Below are 24282 nucleotides of genomic sequence, written 5' to 3' on the forward strand. Positions count from 1 at the left end.
GCCAGCGGAGGTGGTTCGGGGATCCGTTTCGGATGCCTCCTGTGCACCTTCCTAGGGAGGTGTTTCGGGCATGTCCCACCGGGAGGAGGCCCCGGGGAAGACCCAGGACACGCTGGAGGGACTATGTCTCTCGGCTGGCCTGAGAACGCCTTGGCATTCCCCCGGAGGAGCTGGAGGAAATGTCTGGACAGAGGGAAGTCTGGGCATCTCTGTTTAGACTGCTGCCCCCGCAACCCGGTTCCGGATAAGCGGAAGAAAATGGATGGATGGATGGATGGAGGGAATGCAATACGTCTATAAGTGTCCTCACAGCTATAGCAAGACAGCGTGAGTGTGCGTGTATGTGTCCATACCTCATAGAGACAGGCCTGGTGGAAGGGTTGGCCACAGCGAGGGTCATTACACACCTGATCAGGGATTGCAGCTTCAAGATGGTAAGAGTAACAGATCCCACAGTCAGCACTGAAACCCTGTGTACACAAAGTCACAATGAAATCAATGAATGGAAGCATTCAGCAGATTTTCTCACAAAATCTATGGCCATAGACGCTCAAGATCGGGCAGGACCACTATAACTGCTTAGATGATAGATTTAAATAAGAGTACTGTTTGTCTCTAACAACCTGAGCTACTCCTATCTCCAGTTCTACAATCACACTCAACACACACACTTTCTCTCTGTTCTTGTTTGTATTTTGGTGTAATGAGAGGCGCCTGTTTTTCCAAAGCCAACCATTAAGAGAGAACATGGCAGGTTTAAAAAAAAAAAAAGAAAAAAAATTCAACATCTGTTCAACTCAACTTTTTTTGCACTCCTCTGAATGTTAATGAAGCTGAGGCATTAATCACCGCGGCGACAGCGGATAAACATGACACCCTTTCAACCCATCCGTAGAGAGGGGAGGGGAAAAGAACAAGTGTTAAAAAAAGAGAGATAAATGGTTTTGCATGATTAAAGTGATTTGATAGTGCAGAGAATCCTGCCATCTTTGTTATTCTAATGATTTTCTCTGTAAACAACCTAATTAAACGAGAAATGGTGCCCACCTCTTATAAAAACAAAAGAGAGAAAGAAAAACTATGGAAATAGACAGAGAATTGGGTAGTGGTGTATGTCCACCCCCTTATAACTTGATGCTCAATGCATAGATGTAAACAAACACAAACACACACACACACACACACAAAATCACACAACTCCTTGAGGTAATCGTGATAGGAATAGACATATTTGAAATGGAAAGGGTGCAACTATGTGACGTACAGATTTTTCGTGGGTGGCAGGTGACGGGAATTTGATCTCTAAAACATCCCGGAGGTTGTGCAAGACGCTGAAGTTCGGGTTCCTGCCAGCAGACCACAGACAGCTCCTTCACACTCTAATTAACCACATGCAAATGAGCCTGCAAAAACACTGGGGGATGATTAGGAGGCTTTCACCACTGGTATAAAAAAACAAAACAACAACAAAAAAAACAACCCAGGAGCATTTCTGCAGCTTCATACTGAACAGTGTTGGAGGGAGATTTTCCTCAGACGTGTCATGCAGTGAGGCAAATGTTAAAACCTGTGGTGAAATTTAAAATATGTACTTCGAAATGAAGAATAATTATGTTCATCTGTAATCAGATGGTTCTTTGCCCTCAGAACGTAGTGGGACTGGTATGCAGGGTTTGAGTTTGACAAATGTTACTGCATGCAACAGAAAAGCAGGATATGCTCAGGACAAATGATGGAAACCCAAAAACTAAAATTTATACTATTAACAAGTACTGTTTGTATCTCTGTGATAAATGCCATTTCTCATTGCCACAGAACTCAATTTAACCCTGTAAAGCTTGACACATCAAAAAATAGCCAGAACATTCTAATTTTTCAGAACTGAGATGTTTATTAAACCTTTTAACAAAATCCAAAATATAATTCATGATTCAAAATTCAAGATTCACGATTTTTATTTGCCATATACTGTATGCATAGACAGTCCAGGCATATACGAATAGAGGTGCCATATTATTTAGATTATTTCTATTTCTTTTGTATCACATTTGATACATGGGGCATTTTTGGGGATTTCTTTTGCTCAGAAACCTCACATATCAAATATGATACAAATGGTTTTATAGGGTTAAGACATCAATAGGCCACACTGCTGCACTGCAGACATGCTCCTTCATTACCATGAACACACTTTGTACTTAGTCTAGTTTCCTTTTATTACTCTACCATCCTGCTACACACTCACTAGTTCAGTAAATGTGCTAGTTAGCATTCACCCTAGTTGATAACAGTCTACAACAAATGCACTATTACCTCCTTCTGTGCCCAAGTAGCTTGGTCCACAACAAACGGGTTTGAAAAATGGCTGTTAGCCAACAGTTGTCTTATAACACATCCAACAGGCACAGAGCAACATTAACAGTCGTTTGGAGTTGTGTTTGTCCTGCTGTGGAACAGAAATTGAAGATTCACTAAATTTTCAACCCTGTTTTAGTCTCCACCACCTCCTGAGAAAAATATCAGGCTCTTTAGCCGCTAAATGATCCAATATACATTACATGCTAACTTTGTCTGCTGTGTAGTGTTGTGTATTGTAGATGGTGTTTTACCAAAGACAGTGAAGTTGGATATGTTAGAAGACTAACATGTTGGCAGTTTAAGTCTTTAAATTGGCTTTTTTGAGAAATAATGAAACTGATTTATACTGATGGGCATATACTGCACATTATATATGAAACCTTCCAAGCTTCACATGTCAAACACCACAATCTTTAATAACCAACAAGATAAATCTGGAAAATAAGATGATAATCATATAATAATGATGTGGTCCCAATAATGTGGACTAGGTGTAGAATTAACACCTAGTCATTAATTGAAATAAAACTTACCACAAGTGCATATTGGCATTCAGCTTATTTCTCAACGGAGTCACCACTGCACCAACAAAAGAAAGGAAATTATTCTGTATTAGATATTAACTGTACCTGCAGATACACAATCATTGTATATAAGCCCTCACAAAATTAAACTGAGAGAAGCACACTCTGAATACCCTCAAATGCTGCCTCTTACTTGACAGCAGCCAAGTTCAGCACAGACAGCGGCATCACCACTCTCAGATGTGAACCGTCACTGTTCCACAGGGGAGCTTTGTCTCCATGCGGTACTCATCACTTTCACTATTTGTTATTCCTACATGCAAAACGCAATATTTCTGCATGACCCCCTGTATTTGAGGGCTGCCGCTGCCTCCCATCTTGGTGGCTGAAGTGTGTATGTTTAATATCGTTTGAGTTGCATTGCTAGGCAACAGGCTAGGAGTTGTATGACCCTGGATTTACAGAAACAATGGCCAACAATTGACAGGGACTTAAATAGAAAGCTGATGCTCACCAGTTGGCTCCATGTCAGCGTGGTGAGAATGAAAACGTGCCATTCTGGAAGCAAGTCCTCTGACACAACAGCAGATAATAGTCAACACAACCAGACTGGTGGAAGTTGAGATCAATGGAACAAAAGCACTACTCCTTTGACATTCACGCCTGATGGCTTCTCACCATTCTGATCTGATTTATGGCAGCACAGGCACAATTTATATTTTATGTCCGGATTAATCCTCAGATGGCATCTTCAGGCTTTTAATTACAGTGATATGAGCACAGGACATGGTTATTCCCATTCATGCTGACCAGTTAGCCAATTAATTGATTAGTTGATCAACAGTAATTAAAAGAACAACTATTTTAAAAGTGTAACTAATCTAAGAAAACATGTCAAACTGCTGCATGTTCCAGTTTCTCAAATGTGAGGATGTGAGACTAGACACAATTCTCTTAACAATATAGTATGAATATTTTACAATTTAGCGAATAAAACAAGGAATCTACACTCCCTGACAAAAGTCTTGTCGCTTATCCAAATTGTAGGAACAACAAATAATGACTTGACTTCTAGTTGATCATTTGGAATCAGAAGTGGCTTATATGAAAGGCAAAGGCCTCTAGATTATGCTTGTTTTACCAAAATAAAATCATCATTCCCTGATTTTTAATTATTTAATTAGGACAGAAAGGTCAGACTTTGCTTAGACAAAAGTCTTGTCGCATAACAAAATAATGTACAGTACAGAACATAAAGTTATGGTGCCGTGGAAAAAGAATTAATATTGTGCATGACTCCCAGGAGCTTGGAGGACTGCATCCATACGTCTTGGCAATGACTCAAATAACGCATTAATGAAGTCATTTGGAATGGCATTCTTGCAGGACTCCCAGAGTTCATCAAGATTCTTTGGTTTCATCTTCAATGCCTCCTCTTTCATCTTACCCCAGACATGCTCAATAATGTTCATGTCTGGTGACTGGGCTGGCCAATCCTGGAGCACCTTGACCTTCTTTGCTTTCAGGATCTTTGATGTGGAGGCTGAAGTATAAGAAGGAGCGCCATCCTACTGAAGAATTTGCCCTCTCTTGTGGTTTGGAATGTAATGGGAAGCAAGAATGTCTTGATACTTCAGGCTGTTGATGTTGCCATCCACTCTGCAGATCTCTTGCACGCCGTCATACTGAATGTAACCCCAAACCATGATTTTACCTCCACCGAACTTGACTGTTTGAATCTTGGGTCCATGTGGGTTCCAATAGGTCTTCTGCAGTATTTGCAACGACTGAGATGCAGTTCAACAGATGATTCATTAGAAAAATCGACCTTCTGCCACTTTTCCACTGTCCATCCTTCCTGCAAGCTGTGGGCCTTGGCAAATGCAACACGATTTTTTAGTTGTCTTCTGTTTAATGCTGGTTTCTAAGTACTAATTCGGCCATTGAGACCACTGCCTGAGAGAATTCAACAAACTGTTCTTGTAGATACAGGGGGTTCTTGTGACCAGTTTTTATGTATCTCTGCTGTAGTTGAAAAAGGGCTGGCCCTGGACTGTCGAAGCAACAAACGGTCCTCTCAAACAGTTGTCTTACGGGGTCTGCCTGACCTGGGCCTGTCATGAACTTCGCCAGTTTCTTCAGATCTTTTTCTTATCCTCTCCACTTGACATTTAGATACATTAAAGATGTCTGCCACCTCACCAGGAGACTTGGTCTTCAGGCTCTTGATGATCAGCACTTTGGTCTGTGGTTGAATCTTTGGCATGCTGTCAAAGGTCAGGGTGCATTTCAAATGAAGGTTGGGTGTGCTGGGGTTCTTCTTATACACACCTGGGAATGTGTTAATTACAGTATTTGGCACAGGTGATGCTCTAATCTGTGATTGGTTGAATCCTTTAAAGATACGGCAAGACTTTGGTCCTTGCAGAAACAGATGTTATGGGCTTTGCCAAGCTGTGAACATCAGGACAACTGTCACACTGTGTATTTGGCAGGTGTGTTTCATTATGTTCTGATATTTTATAACTACATGCTTTAAATATAGTCAATATTTTTTTTAAATTAGGATAAGTAACCCTAGTTTCACAATGAAACGGCACAAGGGAATAAGATTTGCTGTTACACTGACACACTGTATGTAACAGCAGCATTTATCATCTAAGTCGGGACTAAAAAACAAATAACAGGTAACAAGGTGTTATTTTATTATTCTAATAAAAAAAACATTTAACCATTTTGATGCTTTTCAGTCTTTCTCAGATTCAGTTCTCAATGAAATGAAATATAATTTTCATGGTTATCACATTAAACACAAAAATAGGTACAGTGGCCAAATTCATGTTTTTGCAACTTCAGTATAAGTGCATGTTAATAACCTGCATTCAGATATTCTTTTGAATGTTGTTAAAAAGCTGCAAACTTCATCCGGCCTGCCCTACTTCTAAAACCCAACTCTGCAGAGTATAGAATGAAAAAAAGCTGTAATGTTAGGTGTGCCGAATGGCAACAAGACAAGTAATAACTAAAAGTACCTTAAGAAATATTTTGCTAACAAACCTCATGGGCACCTGAAGATTGTATTATAAAAAGGAGAGAATTTCCCGTGCTATAATGCAGCATGTCAGTTTTGGGTGTGTAATACTGTAAATGCACTTCTTATGCTTTCAATTCTTGCCGTGCCTCTAGGGTTCTACGCACCATGCTCGGCTCCCAGCAGGCAGCACTCTGGCAGCATCTTTGGGTGTCTGGGATTCACCTCCACTTTGATGGATACATTGTTTCCTGCACACACACAAACACACACAGACAGGAATGTACCCCTGAAACAACAACTGACTTTTTAATCATATGGGTAAATATTATTTTGTCTATGATAATTAGTGTTGCTCGGTTGCACAAGCAACATTAACCTGTGATGTACACTGACACGTGTGTTATGTTTTACCGATGGTGATCCGCCTCATAGTGTCAGACCAGGTGGGTTTTTCTGGCTCCAGAATCCAGGTCTGGCTGTCAAGCTCGTCCAGGACGTCCCAGAACTCTGTCAGGGACTCCAAAACCAGAACAAACTGCTTATGGAGCTGTTCCAGAGTGCTCTACCAAAATCACACCACAACAAGCAGTCAGTACAACACTGGAGTATTCCAAAGTGCTGCAACAGCAGTGAAGGCATTGTTATAAACTAGCTTACTGCCAAAACTGCGCCTATCTTTTGTATTACCGCAGCCTAGTAGCAGTCCAGTCCAGTCTCTGACTAATTTAAAAAAACAAAAAAAACAATGAGATATGAAGGTGTGTATTGAGGAACTACAAACATGACATTTTCTGCTTAACTGTGTTATTAAAGGAACAGGGAACCACACTCATGTGCTTCATAACTGAGAGTTAGGTTGGAAGACATCTCATGAAACACCACAGAGGGGGATAAATATCTCCGGCTCAACACCAGTCAGTCAGAACTGATGAAGCCTCTTGGATGAGAAGTGAAACGTCTTCGACCTAGAAATCTAAGTCCAGTTGATTTTTTCTAAGTTTTTTCAGCTTACTATATGACCTGGATGACTGAGAATCTGCACAGACAATAGCTAGTTTCATTGAATTTCTGCAGGCCTGTCAACGGTGAGGTTGTCAATGTTTATTTACAGTATTGCCTGTACAGAGACCTACTAAATATTTGTTCATAAACTATAAATAAGCTAGATGTAAACTATAGCTTGACAAACTGTCAGAATAAAGCAAACACAGGTAAATCCCAAAATATCAAACTTTTCCATGAAGAAGGTGAAAATAATGCTCTCGTTTAGTAAGTAGTTGTTTAACAGAAAAAGCTAATTCCCTCTGTCACTTGGAAATAGTAAATTGTGATTAGGTTTATGTCCAAAACAGTGCACTTGCCAGAATCTTTTAATTTTATTATCAGTCTATGATCACAACAAAACACGACACCGTACATTTTAGCTTCTGATACAACCAAACGCAGAGGGCTTCCGTTGTCTCATTTGAGGCAACTGGAGCGAACTGAAAGGGCAGCTGGCAATCCACCGGTTGATTAAAACTGAAGCAACTTAAGGTATATACATGTTCATACACACACACAGATAAAAGAAAGGGAGGCTGATGGAAGTGTGGGAGAGCCATACAGATGGAATGAGAAGGAAAAATTAGTGGAAAAAATGAACCAAAAATTATGGGTCATTGTGCCAGCACAGTGCACACAATTAAGCATCGTCCAGGTGCTGAGAGCCTCAGCAATTACAGCCCAATTAATGCCAGTGGCATGATTATGGTTACAGCTCAGGATAACTACGCTAGGCCCAGTTCAGAAAGATTCAGAAAATAAAGGAAGAAGAGATGGTAATTGAATTCTTGCTCTATCAGACAAGAACATGGTTGAGCGCAGAAGGCTGTAAGAAAGCATTAAAAACACTGAATCTGAGCTGAGATTTGCTCCTTGGCCACCTCAATCAGTCCTCTTTATCTATTTATGATATCTTTGACTGCCCTCCTTTTAGCTCCTAAAAGCAGCTCAGCTGAAAGAATTCACTCCTCTCTACATGGATGCTGGTAAACTAAAACCTATTTTCTATGCATTCTTTCCTCATTGAACAGCCTCTAATTTAAAATGAATTAAGAAATAATCATTTATTATTAATAAAAATGGTTCTTCCCCCTAAGACTAGTCTCAAGAGAACACATATAGTGTGGCACTGCTTTGCTCCTGAAGATTGTAGCTGTGTCTATTAATATGTTAAGCTGGGATGGTTAACATTACTGTACTCCTCAGAGGACACAAAGGGAGTTAAGTACAAAACACAATCAGGCCAAATGATCATTATCTAGGGCTACACAGCATGTGAGTGGATGCAACAGACGTTTTGCTTGAAAAGATCACAGTGGAGGAACAAACAGAGTTGCTGGAATTAAATTTTAAACGTTCTGTTACACTATCTGAAAAACACTGCTAATGACGTGGAATGTGAAAGACAATCTATATGTGACTGGATATGTGTGAGCATTTTTCTCTCCCGAATGACTTGAGTTCTTCTCTGTCCACCAACACATTTGCTTTGCTTATCTAAAATGTATCTGTGTCGAGATATTGCTGTCTGTATATCCTGTGCTGAACATGGCTGTGCTATACAGAGAAAAGCTCTTGTAAAAGCAAACAAGTCTTCAATTTAAAATGTCTGATCTCAGATTTGCTTGAAATTGCCTGAGGGAACTCACCTATAACTATATGTGTGAATCCACATCCTGACCAGACTGCAAGAAACGTTTGTGAGTGCGAATGGGTGAATGGCCAAGTGGTGTGAAAGCGCTTTGAGTGTGCTGCAATGCATAGAAAAGCGCTATACAAGTACAAGACCATTTACCAAAGTATATGCAGTTTTATATTACAATAAACATATTGAGGTATAGTAAATGTTCTCAAACATCTATTAAGATTCATCATCGTATGTGCAAAGAAACTTTCCTGCTCAGTGATTTGCAACTTTGGCCATGATGGCATAATAAAATTAAAAACCAAAAATGGTTTGGTGACAGCCTCTGAAGAGTGGCACATTTTTGCTATATTTTGGTCCAAGCAAAATGAGCCAGGGTTCTGGATGCATCCTTATGGTTGTGAGATGATTAATAGGAAGGGAGATGATACACTTTTTTGTTGTCTTTAACTTATTCTCAAATCTTGCTCTCAATAAATACTGGCCATACTGTATGTGACCTCCAAATTTGAAAGGGATTAACAGCCTTTGGTCAAAATCCTCATTGACATATATAGCATATGATGAGGGGTCATGGCTCAGCTGAACTAACAGGGTTGACAACTAGCGTTTTAGACTGCTGATCAGACAAAATAACCTATGTGGATACAACTCTTTTGAAAATTTAGAGATGTAAGGTTTAGTCACAGATCAATTAATACTGACAATCATTATTTTTAGCCAAACTACCCGTAGCTTTAACCCTGACGTATCGTTGTGTTAAATACATTTCTGAAGATATGCATGACACTTAGATACAAGGCAGTACACAAGAGGCAGGAAATGCTGTGGAGTCAAGCTATGATGTGCATCCAGCAGTGGCTCTGGTTTCCACTACTCAGGCAGCCCCACACACATCCACCTTTTTATTCACACTTCAATCTCTTCAGATTTGCAGATTTTGGTTGGTAAAACCTCCCTAGTATGGTGTGCAAAGGACATAAACTATACAAATACACACACTGAGGCTTATTTTTCTTCCAATTCTAGTTCCACACAAATGCACAGAGTGGCACGTCTTGGCCCTACAACAGAGCAGGCAATAATTACTCATTCAAATGAACATGTCAGGACTGCCGACAGACAGCCCCCCACCCCCACCCCACACACACACAAACACATGTATCCTTCACACATCAGACAAACACACACTTGGCACAGACGCAAGCACATACATACACATTCAGTATATACGCATACACATGCACTTCATGTTGCAGTGTGGGAGAGATCCATCAACGGCCCAGCAGGCAGACAGTCTCCATACGGTAGCGCTGTTCTAGGCTGGTCCTCACTGTATGCCTGCCATGTATCAGCTCAGCAACACACACACACACACACACACACAAAAAGATATGCCCACACATTATCTATATCTCTGCTCAAACTCTCTCACTGTTCTCTCCTCTCTCTGATTTTTGCCTACACTGTCACCTCAACTCACACACACACACACGCACGCACGCACGCGCACACACACACACACACACACACACACACACACACACACACACACACACGTAATATACTTGAAACTCCTGGAAAAACTGTCTAATGTAATGCTCAGATACAGAGCAATAGGTTTTATATGATGGACAATGTGACTGTCTGACTGCAAAAAAAAGCATGTGAGAGAGAGAGTGTGATGTGACAGACTCCAAGCAATGGCAGGGATAAAAAGCAGCCACAATGAAAGAAGCAAGATGACAAACAACAATAATGAGGAGGCAAAGAGATACAAAGAGTACACAGCTGCTTTTACATCAAAGCACTGTATTGCCAATTATAGTGGACTAAATTTGAGGGGCTAGAAGAAAATGTCTTAATACAGCAGGTGGAGAAGTGTTTTGTCAAATTATGGGATAAGTAGCTGAGGATGACTGAAGTGTAGCCCTTAATCACAGTTTGAGTCTCAAATGGCCTCAAAACGTCACACTACAAAACATTAAATGGAAACATGCCCTGTCCACATTTCAGGATCTGAGGTTTAACAAAGTTAAACTGTAATAATATATGAAATACATCTGCCTGAGAGAATAATGTGACAGATTTGGCATAATAGGCTGATTCTTGGAAATTTGTTGTGGCCTTGAAATGTCTATGACATGTCTATCCACCCTGACCATTTACAAATGATGACAATCTGATTTGGCATTATTGTTTGCATTATATACTGACCTGAAACATACTTTTTATATTGTATGATAAAGGTCATGTGATTGTTAAAAAACCAAGTATATTACAGTTTGGATTTATGTCAGTGGTGCAAGAAAATTTCCAGTGGGGAATTGGCAGGGTGGGGTGGTGTATTCCTGTCACTTTTCAAAATTATAGTTTTGCCCTGGCTCCATTTTTCATTTTCTTACAACATAATCTTTGTTTAACTGCCAAAAGCCAAATGAAAGAAACATGATCAAATGACACAAGTGTGGATTCGCTCATCTCAAACAGCCATCCATGAAATTTTGTAGCAGTAAAACTTTAGCAGCAGCAAGTGCACCATGGACTTCATTTGTCCTAGATGTAATATCTCAGGCCATGTGGCAGCTGAACCTTGTTACTGGCAGAAGTCTTTGAGGCCTTATACCATATCTACTCAACCTATGTAGTGAAAATATACTATAGGCCGCAAGTAAAACACAAGCCATTACACCACCTGTAGTCGGCTGTACTGAATGAAATACAGTACAGTCTATCAGTGAAGTGCATCTACTCCATCAGATGTGCGAGACCATGACTAAATGGTAGATACACCAATAAGGGGTTGAGGTGCTTCAGAGCTAACACCATAGCTGGCGTGCACCTCCTCAAAAATGTAACTACACTTGGGGTTGCAGTGCCCATAGAGCTGACACATGGAGAGTACAGTGATTGGTCAGCTTGGGCTGCTTGTATCTGTCCTAAGGCTGTGATGCTGAATGACAGCTGCCCTCTGTCCTGGTAATAAATAAGTATAAATCCACAATTGCACAGCTGTAGTCTCCTATTCAGTAACAGAACAAGGTGAAACAAAAATTACTGATTATAATGCACTTCTACAAGTACATGCCTAGCCCACCACTGTCTTATAGCACAAAGTAAATGAAATAATGTAAACAGATGCTGTGGGGAATATCATTAAAACACAATGGGTTCTGATGACATACAATGTCTGGCACTGAGGTGGTGCAAACAAGTGAATTCTGTCACTGAACTGTTCTGTAGTGGTACTCTTGTAGATTTCTGTCACTGGACTACCATAATTATGGGAAGCACAACAAGCAGTTGCATTCCATTTTATTATTTACTAGGCTGCTGTTTCTTGCCTTTTTGATCATTCACATTTACTGGTTTCTGAGGTCAAGAATGAGCTCTGAACTTCAGCTTTTACTGTAAGTTCTTCAAGTGCTTTATAAAAGCTGAAATTCAAACATCTAATTTCCGTAACAAATGAACAAACTATCTGCTGAACAGAGATAGTTTTCTCAACAGTATTCACACAGACTCAAGGTTTTTTGTTAATTTAAATACTTCTAGATATTGTAGAACCTCTTGAGTTCATTGTGTCAACCCCACTTCAAAATCCGCATTCTTGCTATGTGTGTGTATTTACAGGTTTCATATACAACAAGTTCAAGAGCTTTTGCAACAAGTACAAATAGGTGAACGGAGCATTGATGAAGTTAAATGAAATGAATTAAAGTAAAAAAATGTAACATAAGGTCTAAGGACATGAGTGACTTTTTAATTAAAATTTTTGTGCTTTATTGTGTTGTGTTATTTTAGAGATTTAATCACAGTGGACCTTGCCTGAAATGATGAGAACTGTTTTGAAAAGATCAAAAAATGCACATAGACATGAGCTGCATGAAATGACCATTCGTAATCACAGAACCTGTTTAAAATAGGTTGGCCCACACAAGCTTGCTGACCATTTTCACTTCTGTCAAACTTTAAATTGAGTCCATGAAGCCGAATATTTGACCTCAGAAACTATCAAAGCCTGGCTACTAATGTTTAATTTAGTGTGTAATTTGTTAATTTTCTCTCAGACAGAACATATTAGTTTTTTGGCAGCTTTCTTAGAGTTCTGACTTGGTTATTTGAAGCTACAGAACAGGGCCGGATCAAGCCTGTCTGTTCTAGTGGTGCAGCAAAAAAGTCTGGAAGACTATACTGTCAACACACCTTTGTTTTACACTCATTTTTTTAAAATACTCCCTACCATAAACTTGTCACCATTTCACCTTTTCCCATTCAGATTGATTACTGCATTAGAGCAAGAGCCTTCTTTTTTTGTGCAAAAACTCAAAACTCATCCATGTCTATGTGGAAGGGAGCTCCGGTGGATTCTCTGGCTGAGAACCAGTGGACTGGGAGCTCTGCTCTTAATAACATTTGGGTCAGGGGCAGTATCTACTCTGTAAACTAAAAACCAATACATAACAAATTAGTAGTGTAATCTAACAAACACACTAAACTAGTGACGTCAGTCAAATGAAGTGTGCTACCACCTTATCACCATGCAAGATCTGGGCCTGTTATAGAAGCAGTATAAACTGACATATATTTTGGTTTATGATTATTAGTTGGTGTATCATCATTTTACAGCAAGAAGAATCTCTGACACCAAATACTAAGAAAGGCTTTCAGATTTTCTTAATTCATGATTTTTGTGCTGTGAACATTAGTACTACTTGAAAGCTGCCTATTTATTTTGCTTACATCAACCCTGCTGACAGAACACCTAGTAGCAAAAATTGCATTATATACAGTTTGAGTGCATACCTGTGGCGTCCATGTTATGGCCAGTGGGACTGGCAGGTCAGCTGAGCATTCAGGAGCCTCTGCAGGGTGCTATGGGTGGAGAAGATAGGGCAGTTCATATACTGTAAATGAATACTTTATTAATGAAAGCTAATCCGAATCTTTGCTTTAACAAGTGTGTACCAAATGCTAGATTTGACTGCCCTCCCTGTTTTCTTTTTTTTCCCTTCACAGTTTCACTGAGCACTGATGCTGTACAGCATCCACACTATGTTATCTAATTTTTTTTTTTTTATGGATGCTGACTCAGCATCCATACTATGTTTTCCTGGTCTTTATTATTGTATGGATGCTTATTCAGCATCCATACTATGTTTTCCAATTATTTATTATAGTGTGGATGCAAAGCAGTCACACTGCTGTTATCCTGTTCTTTATTATTGTGTGGATGCTGTGAAGCACTTATGCTGTGAAGCATCCACACTATGTTATCCTGTTCTTTATTGTATGGATGGTTTTTGCATAATTAACATTTACATTTTATGTCTCATTTCAATAGCCACACTCTAGAAGTTCTCAGTGTGTAGGACTACTCTTTCTTTCTCATACACACACACACCAACATCTACACACCAACACACACAACACTACTTCTTTTTCATACTTTGCGGGGACCAATAGGAAAATGTTCATATCTTAGTAAGTTCAGTATACTTTCAGCTAGAAAAGCCATTCTGGTATCAAAATGTTCAGGTTTTTCAGGACATTATGGCATGTATTCAAGTTATATACAACTTTCATACTTTTGGAAACATTCAGCATTTATTTTGACAATTTTGCCCCATTCAAATGAATAGGGAAATTCAACTTCAACATAATTTCAACTATCAAAATGTTCAGTTCCTCAAGGACATTCATGCCTCTATTCACAATATTTCTAAACATAATACTTTTGAAATATTTAGCTTTATTTTGAAAGTTCTGCCCCATTCAAATGAATAGGGAAATTCAACTTCAACATAATTTCAACTATCAAAATGTTCAGCTCTTCAATGACATTCATGCTTCCATGCAAAATTTTTCTAAACTTCATACGTTTGAAATATTTAGTTTTATTTTGAAAGTCTTGCCCATTCAAATGAATAGGGAAATTCAACTTCAACATAATTTCAACTATCAAAATGTTCAGCTCTTCAATGACATTCATGCTTCCATGCAAAATTTTTCTAAACTTCATACGTTTGAAATATTTAGTTTTATTTTGAAAGTCTTGCCCATTCAAATGAATGGGAAATATCTACTTCAGCATACTTTCAGCTATCAAAATGTTCAGCTTCTTACTTTAGTATACTTTCAGCTATTTCAGGTATCAAAATGTTCAGCTCCTTAAGGATATTCATGCTTCTATTCAGATGTTTTCTAAACTTCATACCTTTGAAATATTTAGCTTTATTTTGAAAGTTCTGCCCCATTCAAATGAATGGGAAAAATCTACTTCAGCATACTTTCAGGTATCAAAATGTTCAGCTTTTCAAGGACATTCATGCTTCTATGCACAATTTTTCTAAACCTCATAATTTTGAAATATTTAGCTGTATTTTGAAAATCTTGCCCCATTCAAATAAATGGGGAAATTCCAACTTCCAAAAAACAGCATACTTTCTACTAGATGAAAGTATGCTGTTTTTTGGCACTTAATTTTTTCAGCATACTTTCAGCTATGAAAACCGTTCAGGTATCAAAATGTTCAGCTTTTTAAGGACATTTATGCTATTATTTTTCTTCTTTATAACCTTTATAACTTTTTAAACTAGTGTTTTTCAGCTAAATTTTGCCCATTCAAATGGAGGGGAAAAAATTCTACTTCAGCATACCATCGCTATTTCAGGTATCAAAATGTTGAGCTCCCCAAGAACATTCATGCTGTTATTCAAAATTTTTCTAAACTTCACACTTTTAAAATATTTAGCATTGTTTTGAAAATTTGTGCCCATTCCAATGAATGGGGGAAATTCTACTTCAGCATACTTTCAGATATTTCAGGTATCAAAACGTTCAGCTCTTCAAGAACATTCCTACTTGTATTTATTGCATCTCATCCTTCAGATTATTCAACAAAGACCCTCAGCCATTTCTTCTCAACTATTTCAACAAAACTTCAGCCATTTCTTCTCATCCTTCAGCTGTTTCAGCAATTAATTTCAGGCATTTTCAAGATGATCTTTTAGCTTGTCAGCATCCACACGCATTTACGACAGTAAATGCATTTCTCTAGTTTCTATTATGATGATTTTTCTGTTGCTGTTATACTACTATTAATGAAACTTGACACTTCTGCTAAAGATTTTTCACATTTAAAGTCTTCTGGAAGCTCATAAAATATAATCACTACTATTCCTTACAGACTTTCATTATGAAACTTGCAGGAAGTGTTGAATTTTACCGATGGTACCTTAACATGGTTCAACAAATGAAAAAAATGGATTAGTAGATGAAATCTGTACATCTGTAATGCTAAAATTTTATTTTGTCTTCAATTAAAAGCTTGTTTAGAATTCACAAGCCAGATTTCCTCTCTAATATCATAAAATTCTGTGTCCTTTCCCTGTGCTCTTCCTTTCTCACTCCCCTGGCAACCAAGCCTCCCTGTGTCCATGCCAGTGCTGCGTCCTCCCTAGCTGTGCCTGGTGAGGGATGACCTGGCGCTGGATCTGGAGAAAGCAGCTGGAACAAAAGGGAGGACTCCTAGCTATTTTTACCCAGTGCCAAAGGGGTGAGGAGGGCCAGATGGGCAGGTGGGCATAGAGAGGAGTCCCATCACCCTCCCTTGTCCCCGGTGAATGTCATCCAGGCTTTGGTATGCACCTCCTCACCATGCCCAGAATATGCAATCCTAAGATACTTAAAATTTTGTCAAGTCTGACCCAAATAGATTTGAAGAAACAGTTTCAGAGAGGCAGGGGTGAAAAACAGATCCTTAATTGTACAACAGTAAAATATAACAAGGGATTTTAAGCAGTTTTTGAGCTTGTACTTTATCACCGAGTTCAACATTTTATCATGACACTCCAGTTGCCAATAGAGCTGGATGACAAAAACAATCTTGATGAGGCGTCTGACTACTTTGTTTCTTAAGTTTAACATCAGGTGGTACTGTATGACTGAACAGAATTTTTTATTAAAATTATAAGCATAAGCAAAACTTTATTGCCAAGTATTTCAAGAACACAAGGAATTTGACTCCAGCTCAATGGCACCCAATGTGCACAACATAAAAACTATATAAATACACAAAATATACAAGTTTAAAAAAGGCACAAGTTAAAAGACCAACATAGACTAGCTGTTCATCAGTGTAATAGCCTGGGGGAAAAAACTGTCTCTGTCTGGTTGTCTTGGTGCACAGTGACCTGTAGCGCTGTCCAGAGGGGAGGAGCTCAAAGAGTTTGCATCCAGGGAGTGAGGGGTCTGCAGAATTCCTCTCTGCCCTCCTTTTGACTTGTAAGGTGCACAGGTCCTCCATGGAGGGCAGGCTGGCACCGATGATTTTCACTGCAGTTCTGACTGGCCGCTGGAGTCTGTTCCTGTCTTGTTTGGTTGCTGAGCCAAACCAGACAGCAATGGAAGTACACGGAACAGACTAAATGATTCCCCTATAAAATTGAATCAGCAGCTCCTGAGGCAGGTTGAACTTCCTGAGCTGACACAGGAAGTACATCCTCTGCTGTGCCTTTTTAATAATGGCGCTGATGCTGGTTGTCCACTTCAAGTTCTGAGAGATTGTGGAGCCCAGGAACTTGTAGGACTCCACAACTGAAACAGTGCTGCTGAGTATAGTGAGCGGAGATAGGGTGAGGGAGCTCCTCCTAAAATCCACTATCATCTCCACTGTCTTCCGTGTGTTCAGCTCCAAATTGTTACGGGCCAGCTGTTCAACCTCCTGTCTGTAGGCCAACTTGTCACCATCTTAAATGAAGCAAATGACTGTTGTGTCATCTGCAAACTTCATGATTTTTACAGAAGGGTCTCCTGATATGCAGTCATTAGTATATAGGGAGAACAACAGCGGGGGAGAGCACACATCCCTGGGGGGCACCTGTGCTTATGGTGCTGGATGTGGTTTTCCTCAGCCTCACCTGCTGCTTCCTGTCTGTCAGAAAGTTGGTGATCCACTGACAGGTGGGGGCAGGCACAGTCAGCTTGGTAAGTTTGGAGTGGAGGATGTCTGGGATAATGGTGTTAAATGCCTAACTGAAGTTGACAAATAAGATCCGAGCATAGGTCCTTGGTGAGTCAAGGTGTTGCAGAGTGTAGTTCAGTGTCACGTTGACTGCATCATCCACTGACCTGTTTGTTCGGTAAGCAAACCGTAGGGAATCCAGCTGGGGATCTACAATGTCCTTCAGGTCGGCCAATACCAGTCTCTCAAAACACTTCATAACAACAGATGTCAGGGTGACCGGTCTGTAGTCATTCAGTTCCCTGATGGAAGATTTCTTGGGAAGCGGGATGAGCATTTGAAACAGGAGGGAACTATACAAAGCTCCAGTGACCTATTGAAGATCTTCGTGAAGATATGAGCCAACTGGTCAAAACAAATGTTCAGACAGAAGGGGGTCACACTGTTTGGGCCTGGCGCCTTACTGATCTTTTGTTTGATATATGATGTCACCCTATCAGTATACTCATTCAAGTCTGTAGCTGCAGCCTCAAATACAGTCTGTGCAGTCAAAGCAGGCTTGTAGCTTTGACTTTGCCTTTTCAGTCCATCATTTCACACTTTTGACCACAGGCTTTGCAGCTTTAAGTTTCTGCCTATAAGTGTGAATGAGGTGGATTATACAATGGTCTGAAAGTCCAAGAGCTGCATAAGGAACAGAGCGGTAGGCATCCTTGATTACTGTATAACAATGGTGCAGTGTGATTTTGTCCTTGGTGGGACAGCTGACATGTCTGTATTTGGGAAATTCGTGAGTAAGGTTTGCTCTGTTAAAATCCCCCAAAATAATAAGCAGGGAGTCTGGGTGTTTCTCTTCCATACTTATTATCTGGTTGGCTAGGAGCTGCAATGCATTTCTAACACAGACTTGTGGAGAAATATAAGTACCAACCAAGATAAATGAGGAAAACTCTCTAGGAGAATAAAAAGGTTTACAGTTAATGGATAATGTCCGAGTTACAAGTTCTGTCCAGCATTGTAATGTCCCTACACCAACCTTCATTAATGTAAAAACAGATGCGTCCTCCTCTCTTTTTTCCAGATAGTTCCTTCACTCGGTCTGCTCTGTAGATCTGAAATCTTGGCAGCTGAACAGCCTCGTCAGGGATTGAGTCATTGAACCACATTTCCACAAAGCATAATGCCGCAGAATGTGAAAAATCTGAGTTAGTCCGATTGACGAGCAGTGGTTCATCCATTTTGTTAGCAAGGGAACAGAGATTAGCTAGACATATTTCCAGGAGTGGCGTTCTGTATGCCTGCTGTCGTAGTCTTGCGAGGGCGACTCCTCCACTTTCCAATAATAGCTGCTGCTCCGCCAGCTAAAATGTTCAAAGGTGGGACTGCGCTCCTCACACACACTCATACAGCTGAGCAGACGACGAGTCAAGTATCACAATGAGTTCACATCAGGCAGTCTCAGAGCAGCGCACTGACATATGCCTCTGCTTTTTCTGAACTGAGCTCACATTGAGTGGAATTCCCTAAAAACTGTATATAATCATCTACATTGCCTTACATTTGATGTAATATTAACAATTAATCAAATTATATGTGATAAATATTAGGGGTGGCACGATACCACTTTTCCATGTCCGATACCGATACCCCAATTTTGAGTATCTGCCGATACCGATCCAAAATGATATTTTTCCCCTCTGTTAAACAATTGCTTAGTAACACATTTGTCAAATATTCTACTCTCCTAAAGGAAGAAATACATCGCCCACAACCATGAGTTGTGCAACACTGCTGCTTAATTTTTATTTCAATTCTTCAAACAGAGAACTTTTAGCAGCACTTTTGACTAGTCAGCACAATTCAAACATTCAAGTAAAATTTTAGGTGCACCTTTGTGTAAACGTTTGTTATTCTCTAAATACTTAGGTTTGAAAGAATAATAATTCCAGCATCAAACACTGGATATAACCATAACTTAAATAACAATAACTTAACATTAAATGTAATAGAATCTCCATAATTGGACAGTAAAACACAGTAACCTAGTCTGGTATTGAACTGTAAGACCAGTACGAACATTTGAAACATCAAGTAAAATATTTGAATATTTATTCAAGTTTTTCAGTACCTGCCTGGCCATGAAAACTGTCACAAAAACCAGTGCATCATGTTTTCACTGTCCTTGTTTAACTTAAGTGTGTAACTTCACTTTAACATGAGGGGCAAATTCTTTTTTAGAAAGATTAGCATTTCAGCCTTCTCAGCTGTCAGGCTGCTCCTCCGTTCATCAATAATAATGGAGGCAGAGCTGAAAAGTCTTTCACTCTCCACACTTGTTGAAGGTGCACAGAGAAATCTAGCGACCATAACTGCCAGCTGAGTTTAAAATAACTCCACACAGCCGACATGGTAACGCTGATCGGTCTCACTCATGCCTGTCGATCACGTTGAAGCTACTGTTCATGTGACGTCTCGCTTTACAACACGTCGCTCATGTCTCGTAAAGCAGTCATATGATAGTTTAAAACAAATTCTCCGTAGTGTATCGGATCGGATTATTCGCCCCTCTCTTTGCGATATCCGATCCACAGATTTTGGCCAATATCGGACTAATATCGATACTTAATATCGGATCGGCTCACCCCTAATAAATATACAATCATTGGTAGGGATGCACCAATAGCGATACCAGTACTGGCTATTGGGTCTGATACCACCCTCTAGTACTTGTAAAAATTGTCTGATACTATGCACTGATACCACTTAACAGCAGCATAACATCAACCTCATGCTGGCTCAGCCAGTTGTTAGGAGGTGGAGAAGAAATTTCAGTGGTTTGTGGATATTTCAAGATAAGTAACAACGACAAAAGTATAGACGACAGTGAGCTGATCTCTGCTCTGCTGTGTGTCTGTGAGCGCCACTCCCTCCCCATCTCACACAGTCACACGGTCGCAGTTTACAGAGATGTCAACGCTCTATATTTTCATCCATAATGAAGAGAGTAATTAATCAAACATTTGTTGATCAAGCTGAACACAAGAACAAACTTGCAGAAATGTGACATCTTCACTCTTCCCAGTCAAAATGTCTGGCCCCATTCCCCTACTAAGCCCATACGGTGCTCGTTATGCAGACTGTAGTAAGTTATTGAGACCAAGCAAAAACTTAACTGAACTTCATCAAAATGAAATTAATGGAATTGAAATCAAACTGAACTGAGAGAGTATTTCATATCCGGTCCTAATCATGATGTGTTCCTGGAACAAACACCCTGCATTTCAGTACTATTCCACCAGTGCATTTATCTTTAAAGGTTCTGTGTGTTTCTCATAATAGCATGGAGCAGAGGCGGCAGCTGTGCAGATGAGTGTAGGTGTACTGTTTTTTTCTATGCAGAGAAGAAGCTTTTCCATCAAGCTGAGGTCTGTGCAGAGATGTTTAATCTGTGCTACATCTCAGTCACAGAGGGCTATTATACCTATGCATACCCTCTAGAGATTGACCTAAATTTAGGGGTGCAGATGTAAAGCACTCATTTGCTATCAGCAAACTGAACATCTAATATGCGTTTGGTGAATCTGACCTGTTTGGATTTGTATTGGCTGTGGGTCAACATCAAGCTACAGAGTGTTCCATTTGATGATGAATCATTTTCAGCATTAAAATTATCCAGGCCTTACTCTAAATTGTGTGTGTCCCTGTGCATGCAGGTGAGTGTCTGTCTTACCTTAGACTTGAGTTTAATAGTGAGAATGTGTTGCCTTCCAGAGGAGTCCTCTGCCTTCAGTCTCAGCGTTCGAAACTCTGTGTCTATGAAAAGCAGCCTGAAGATGGACACACACACACACAATACATACACAATAAATCCACATCCATTCACAGCAAGGTGTACACATTAACATATGTACCTTTCTCTGCTTTTTTGTGTTGTTCTAATGCAAACAAAAAAATAAACAGAAAAGCAAAAAAGGTGTGATTGCAATTTTCTGGGAGAAGTGGTGTGTTATCTGACAGAAATGCAGGGGTGCTGATATTTTTGGTACTGTTAGAAATTAATAAATTAGTCAGATAATTATTAGACATTAATGTCTTAGACTTTAATGTATTAGTGATGCAATTTAGTAAGATTCAAAGTCTGCTCTAGTCTGCTCTGTTTCAAGGTTAGCAGTAAGCCATGACACCAATTGTTTTCTTGTATTTCTTTTGTGCACCACGTAACAACAACCACACACATCAAGCTACCTCATTTTGTTATGACTAGGTAATACGCAGCTGCTCCAAGCCTGTGGAGCTCTAGATAAGAGATGGCGTCTGCTGGACGGACTTCATCTGTGTAAGGGGTTAGCCCAAAACTGATAAATGTATTAGGCTCTGTTGCTTCTCTCTCCAGCAGCCAGAGTGTGTGTGTTTCTGGAGGAAGGAACAACCCGGATTGTGTTGTGTAATTTATATAATTTTAAATAAACCAGCACTAAAATCAAGAAAGACGGACTCCTTCGTTATTCAGATCTGTCCAATAAAAAAACTGGGGTATAACAGTACAAATGTATATATTAGTGCTGTCAAATGATAAAAATATTTGTTATTAATCATAAATTGCACATTTAACTCTGTTCTAAACAGGGATTAAAGTGACTAGGTACACTTACTGAAGTACTGTACTTTAGTACAATTTTGAGAAATCCATACTTGAGTATTTTCATTTTCTGTTACTTCATACTTTGAGTGCGCTAAATTTTAGAGGTAAATAATGTACTTTTTACTCCACTACATTTATTTTATAGCTTTAGTTACTAGTAACTTTTCAGAACCTTTTCATTCATTCATTTTCCACCGTTTGTTCCCTGAGCGGGGTCACAAGGGGGGGGGGCGGAGCCAATCCCGGCCAGCAATCGGGCGAAGGCGGGGTACACCCTGGACAGGTCGCCAATCCATCGCAGGGCTAACACACACACACACACACACGCACACACACACACACACTCACCACACACACGCACATGCACTCCTATGGGCAATTTAGAGACACCAATCAACCTAAGCTGCATGTCTTTGGACTGTGGGAGGAAGCCGGAGTACCCGGAGAGAACCCACGCAAGCACGGGGAGAACATGCAAACTCCACACAGAAAGGTCCCAGGTGGGGCCCGAACCTGGAACCTTCTCGCTGTGAGGCAACGGCGCTAACCACTGTGCCACCGTGCTGCCCCTTTTTAGAACCTGATTAATACAAAAAATAAAGTACAACTATAAGAACTCACTGATCTATGGTGGATGTAGGATGTATCCCAACCTACCTTGTTATACCCCAGTTCTTTTATTGAACAAATCTGAATGAAGACGGAGTCCAACTTGCTTCATTTTAGTGCTGATTAATTATAGCCACAATAAAAAGTTACAGAAACACAAACCCGGGTGGCTCCTGCTCCAGACAACTGCTGGAAGAAAGGAGACCCCGGAAACACAAAGCCTAATACATTTATAAGGTTTTGGGCTAACCCCTTACACAGACAGATGTAAAAACATCAAGAGTTGGAGACAGTCCGACTTCTCCGTCTCTTATCTTATGCTCCGCATGCATCGAGCACAAGTCATAACAAAATAAAGAATTCCGTGTGTGTGTATGTTGTATGCGTGATGTGTAACTAAAACATTCATTTAGACATAATTCTTACACAAGATTAATACAAAAATAACTGGTGTCAAGGTACCCTTCTCAGAGTCAACATTATCTTCTAACCTTGAAGCAGAGCACACAGGAGCAGACTTTGAATCTTACTAAACTGCATTACTAACACACATTAAAGTCTAATAATTATCTGACTGATTTATTAATTTCTAACTGTCTTAATGACTCATGACAGCGGAGGAGTATACACACATACGGGTGTTGTTAACGCATAAGCCAATATACACTGTCGTCTTCTTCTTTTGTTTAATGACGATTGGCAAACAGCTTTAGATCACACGTTTATCACAAAATTCTACTCAATAATCAAAATCAATCACACACCGATGAGCCCACACCACCTACGTATATGCAAGAATATATGTGGGTATGTGTTAACCCTTAGCAATAGTATGTAGAAAGGTCACGGTCTTCTTCCCCGTCGAAGGGGTCCTCTTCAATCTCAGACTCACCGGGCTCAGTGAGTGAGATCATTGGGCATGGTTTCCCATGGATATTGGGATATCTGTTATCAGTGACAGTGGTGATACACTTTAGACAAAGATGCCTAATGTAGGTGATGCTGCAGCATCCACACAAGGTCAGCAAAGTAACTGCTGCCACAAAAGATGTAGCTAAGAAATCACTAAATTTTTCCACTTGCCAAAAATTTTTACAACCCAATCATCAATGCAATTTTTAATTTCTGAATGGTCAGCCATCTCCTCTGATAAAATTTTAACCTTAGCAATAGAGCCATCAGGAGCAGTATTATTTAAGATGTAAGTACAACACTGTTGCCCAATCATAGTGTTAACTATTGATGATGCTGGACTGTATGGATGCCTGACATAAATGCACAAGACGACGGTGCCTACCTATAATAAACCAAATAACAATAACAGGGATTTGCTACACATAGTACAAACACCCCCTTTTTTTAATCAGAATGAAGTCTAATGCCATTCTGTTCTGATACAACATAAGAGAAGTGGCTGCCAGTTGCTCCTGAAAACTAACAACTACATTTCTTGTAAGATTA

The 24282-nt window shown here is 39.8% G+C and overlaps 1 protein-coding gene across 2 annotated transcripts in view; it reads right to left on the reverse strand.

Moving 5' to 3' along the window:
• The window catches only part of fancl (FA complementation group L), a 46323-nt gene that overhangs the window by 5811 nt on the left and 16230 nt on the right, over window positions 1–24282 (reverse strand). The window contains exons 6-12 of one of the 2 annotated variants that reach the window (XM_020617029.1): window positions 21301–21397; window positions 13412–13480; window positions 6328–6478; window positions 6081–6164; window positions 2892–2937; window positions 1265–1346; window positions 354–470 (exon numbers count right to left, since the gene is read on the reverse strand). In XM_020617029.1, coding sequence (XP_020472685.1) covers window positions 354–470; window positions 1265–1346; window positions 2892–2937; window positions 6081–6164; window positions 6328–6478; window positions 13412–13480; window positions 21301–21397 — 646 coding nt within the window. The remainder of the gene's footprint in view (window positions 1–353; window positions 471–1264; window positions 1347–2891; window positions 2938–6080; window positions 6165–6327; window positions 6479–13411; window positions 13481–21300; window positions 21398–24282) is intronic. The other variant, XR_002276321.1, reaches the window with a different exon arrangement.

Source organism: Monopterus albus, unplaced genomic scaffold (genome assembly GCF_001952655.1).
Source record: "Monopterus albus unplaced genomic scaffold, M_albus_1.0 scaffold183.1, whole genome shotgun sequence".
Lineage (NCBI taxonomy): Eukaryota > Metazoa > Chordata > Actinopteri > Synbranchiformes > Synbranchidae > Monopterus > Monopterus albus.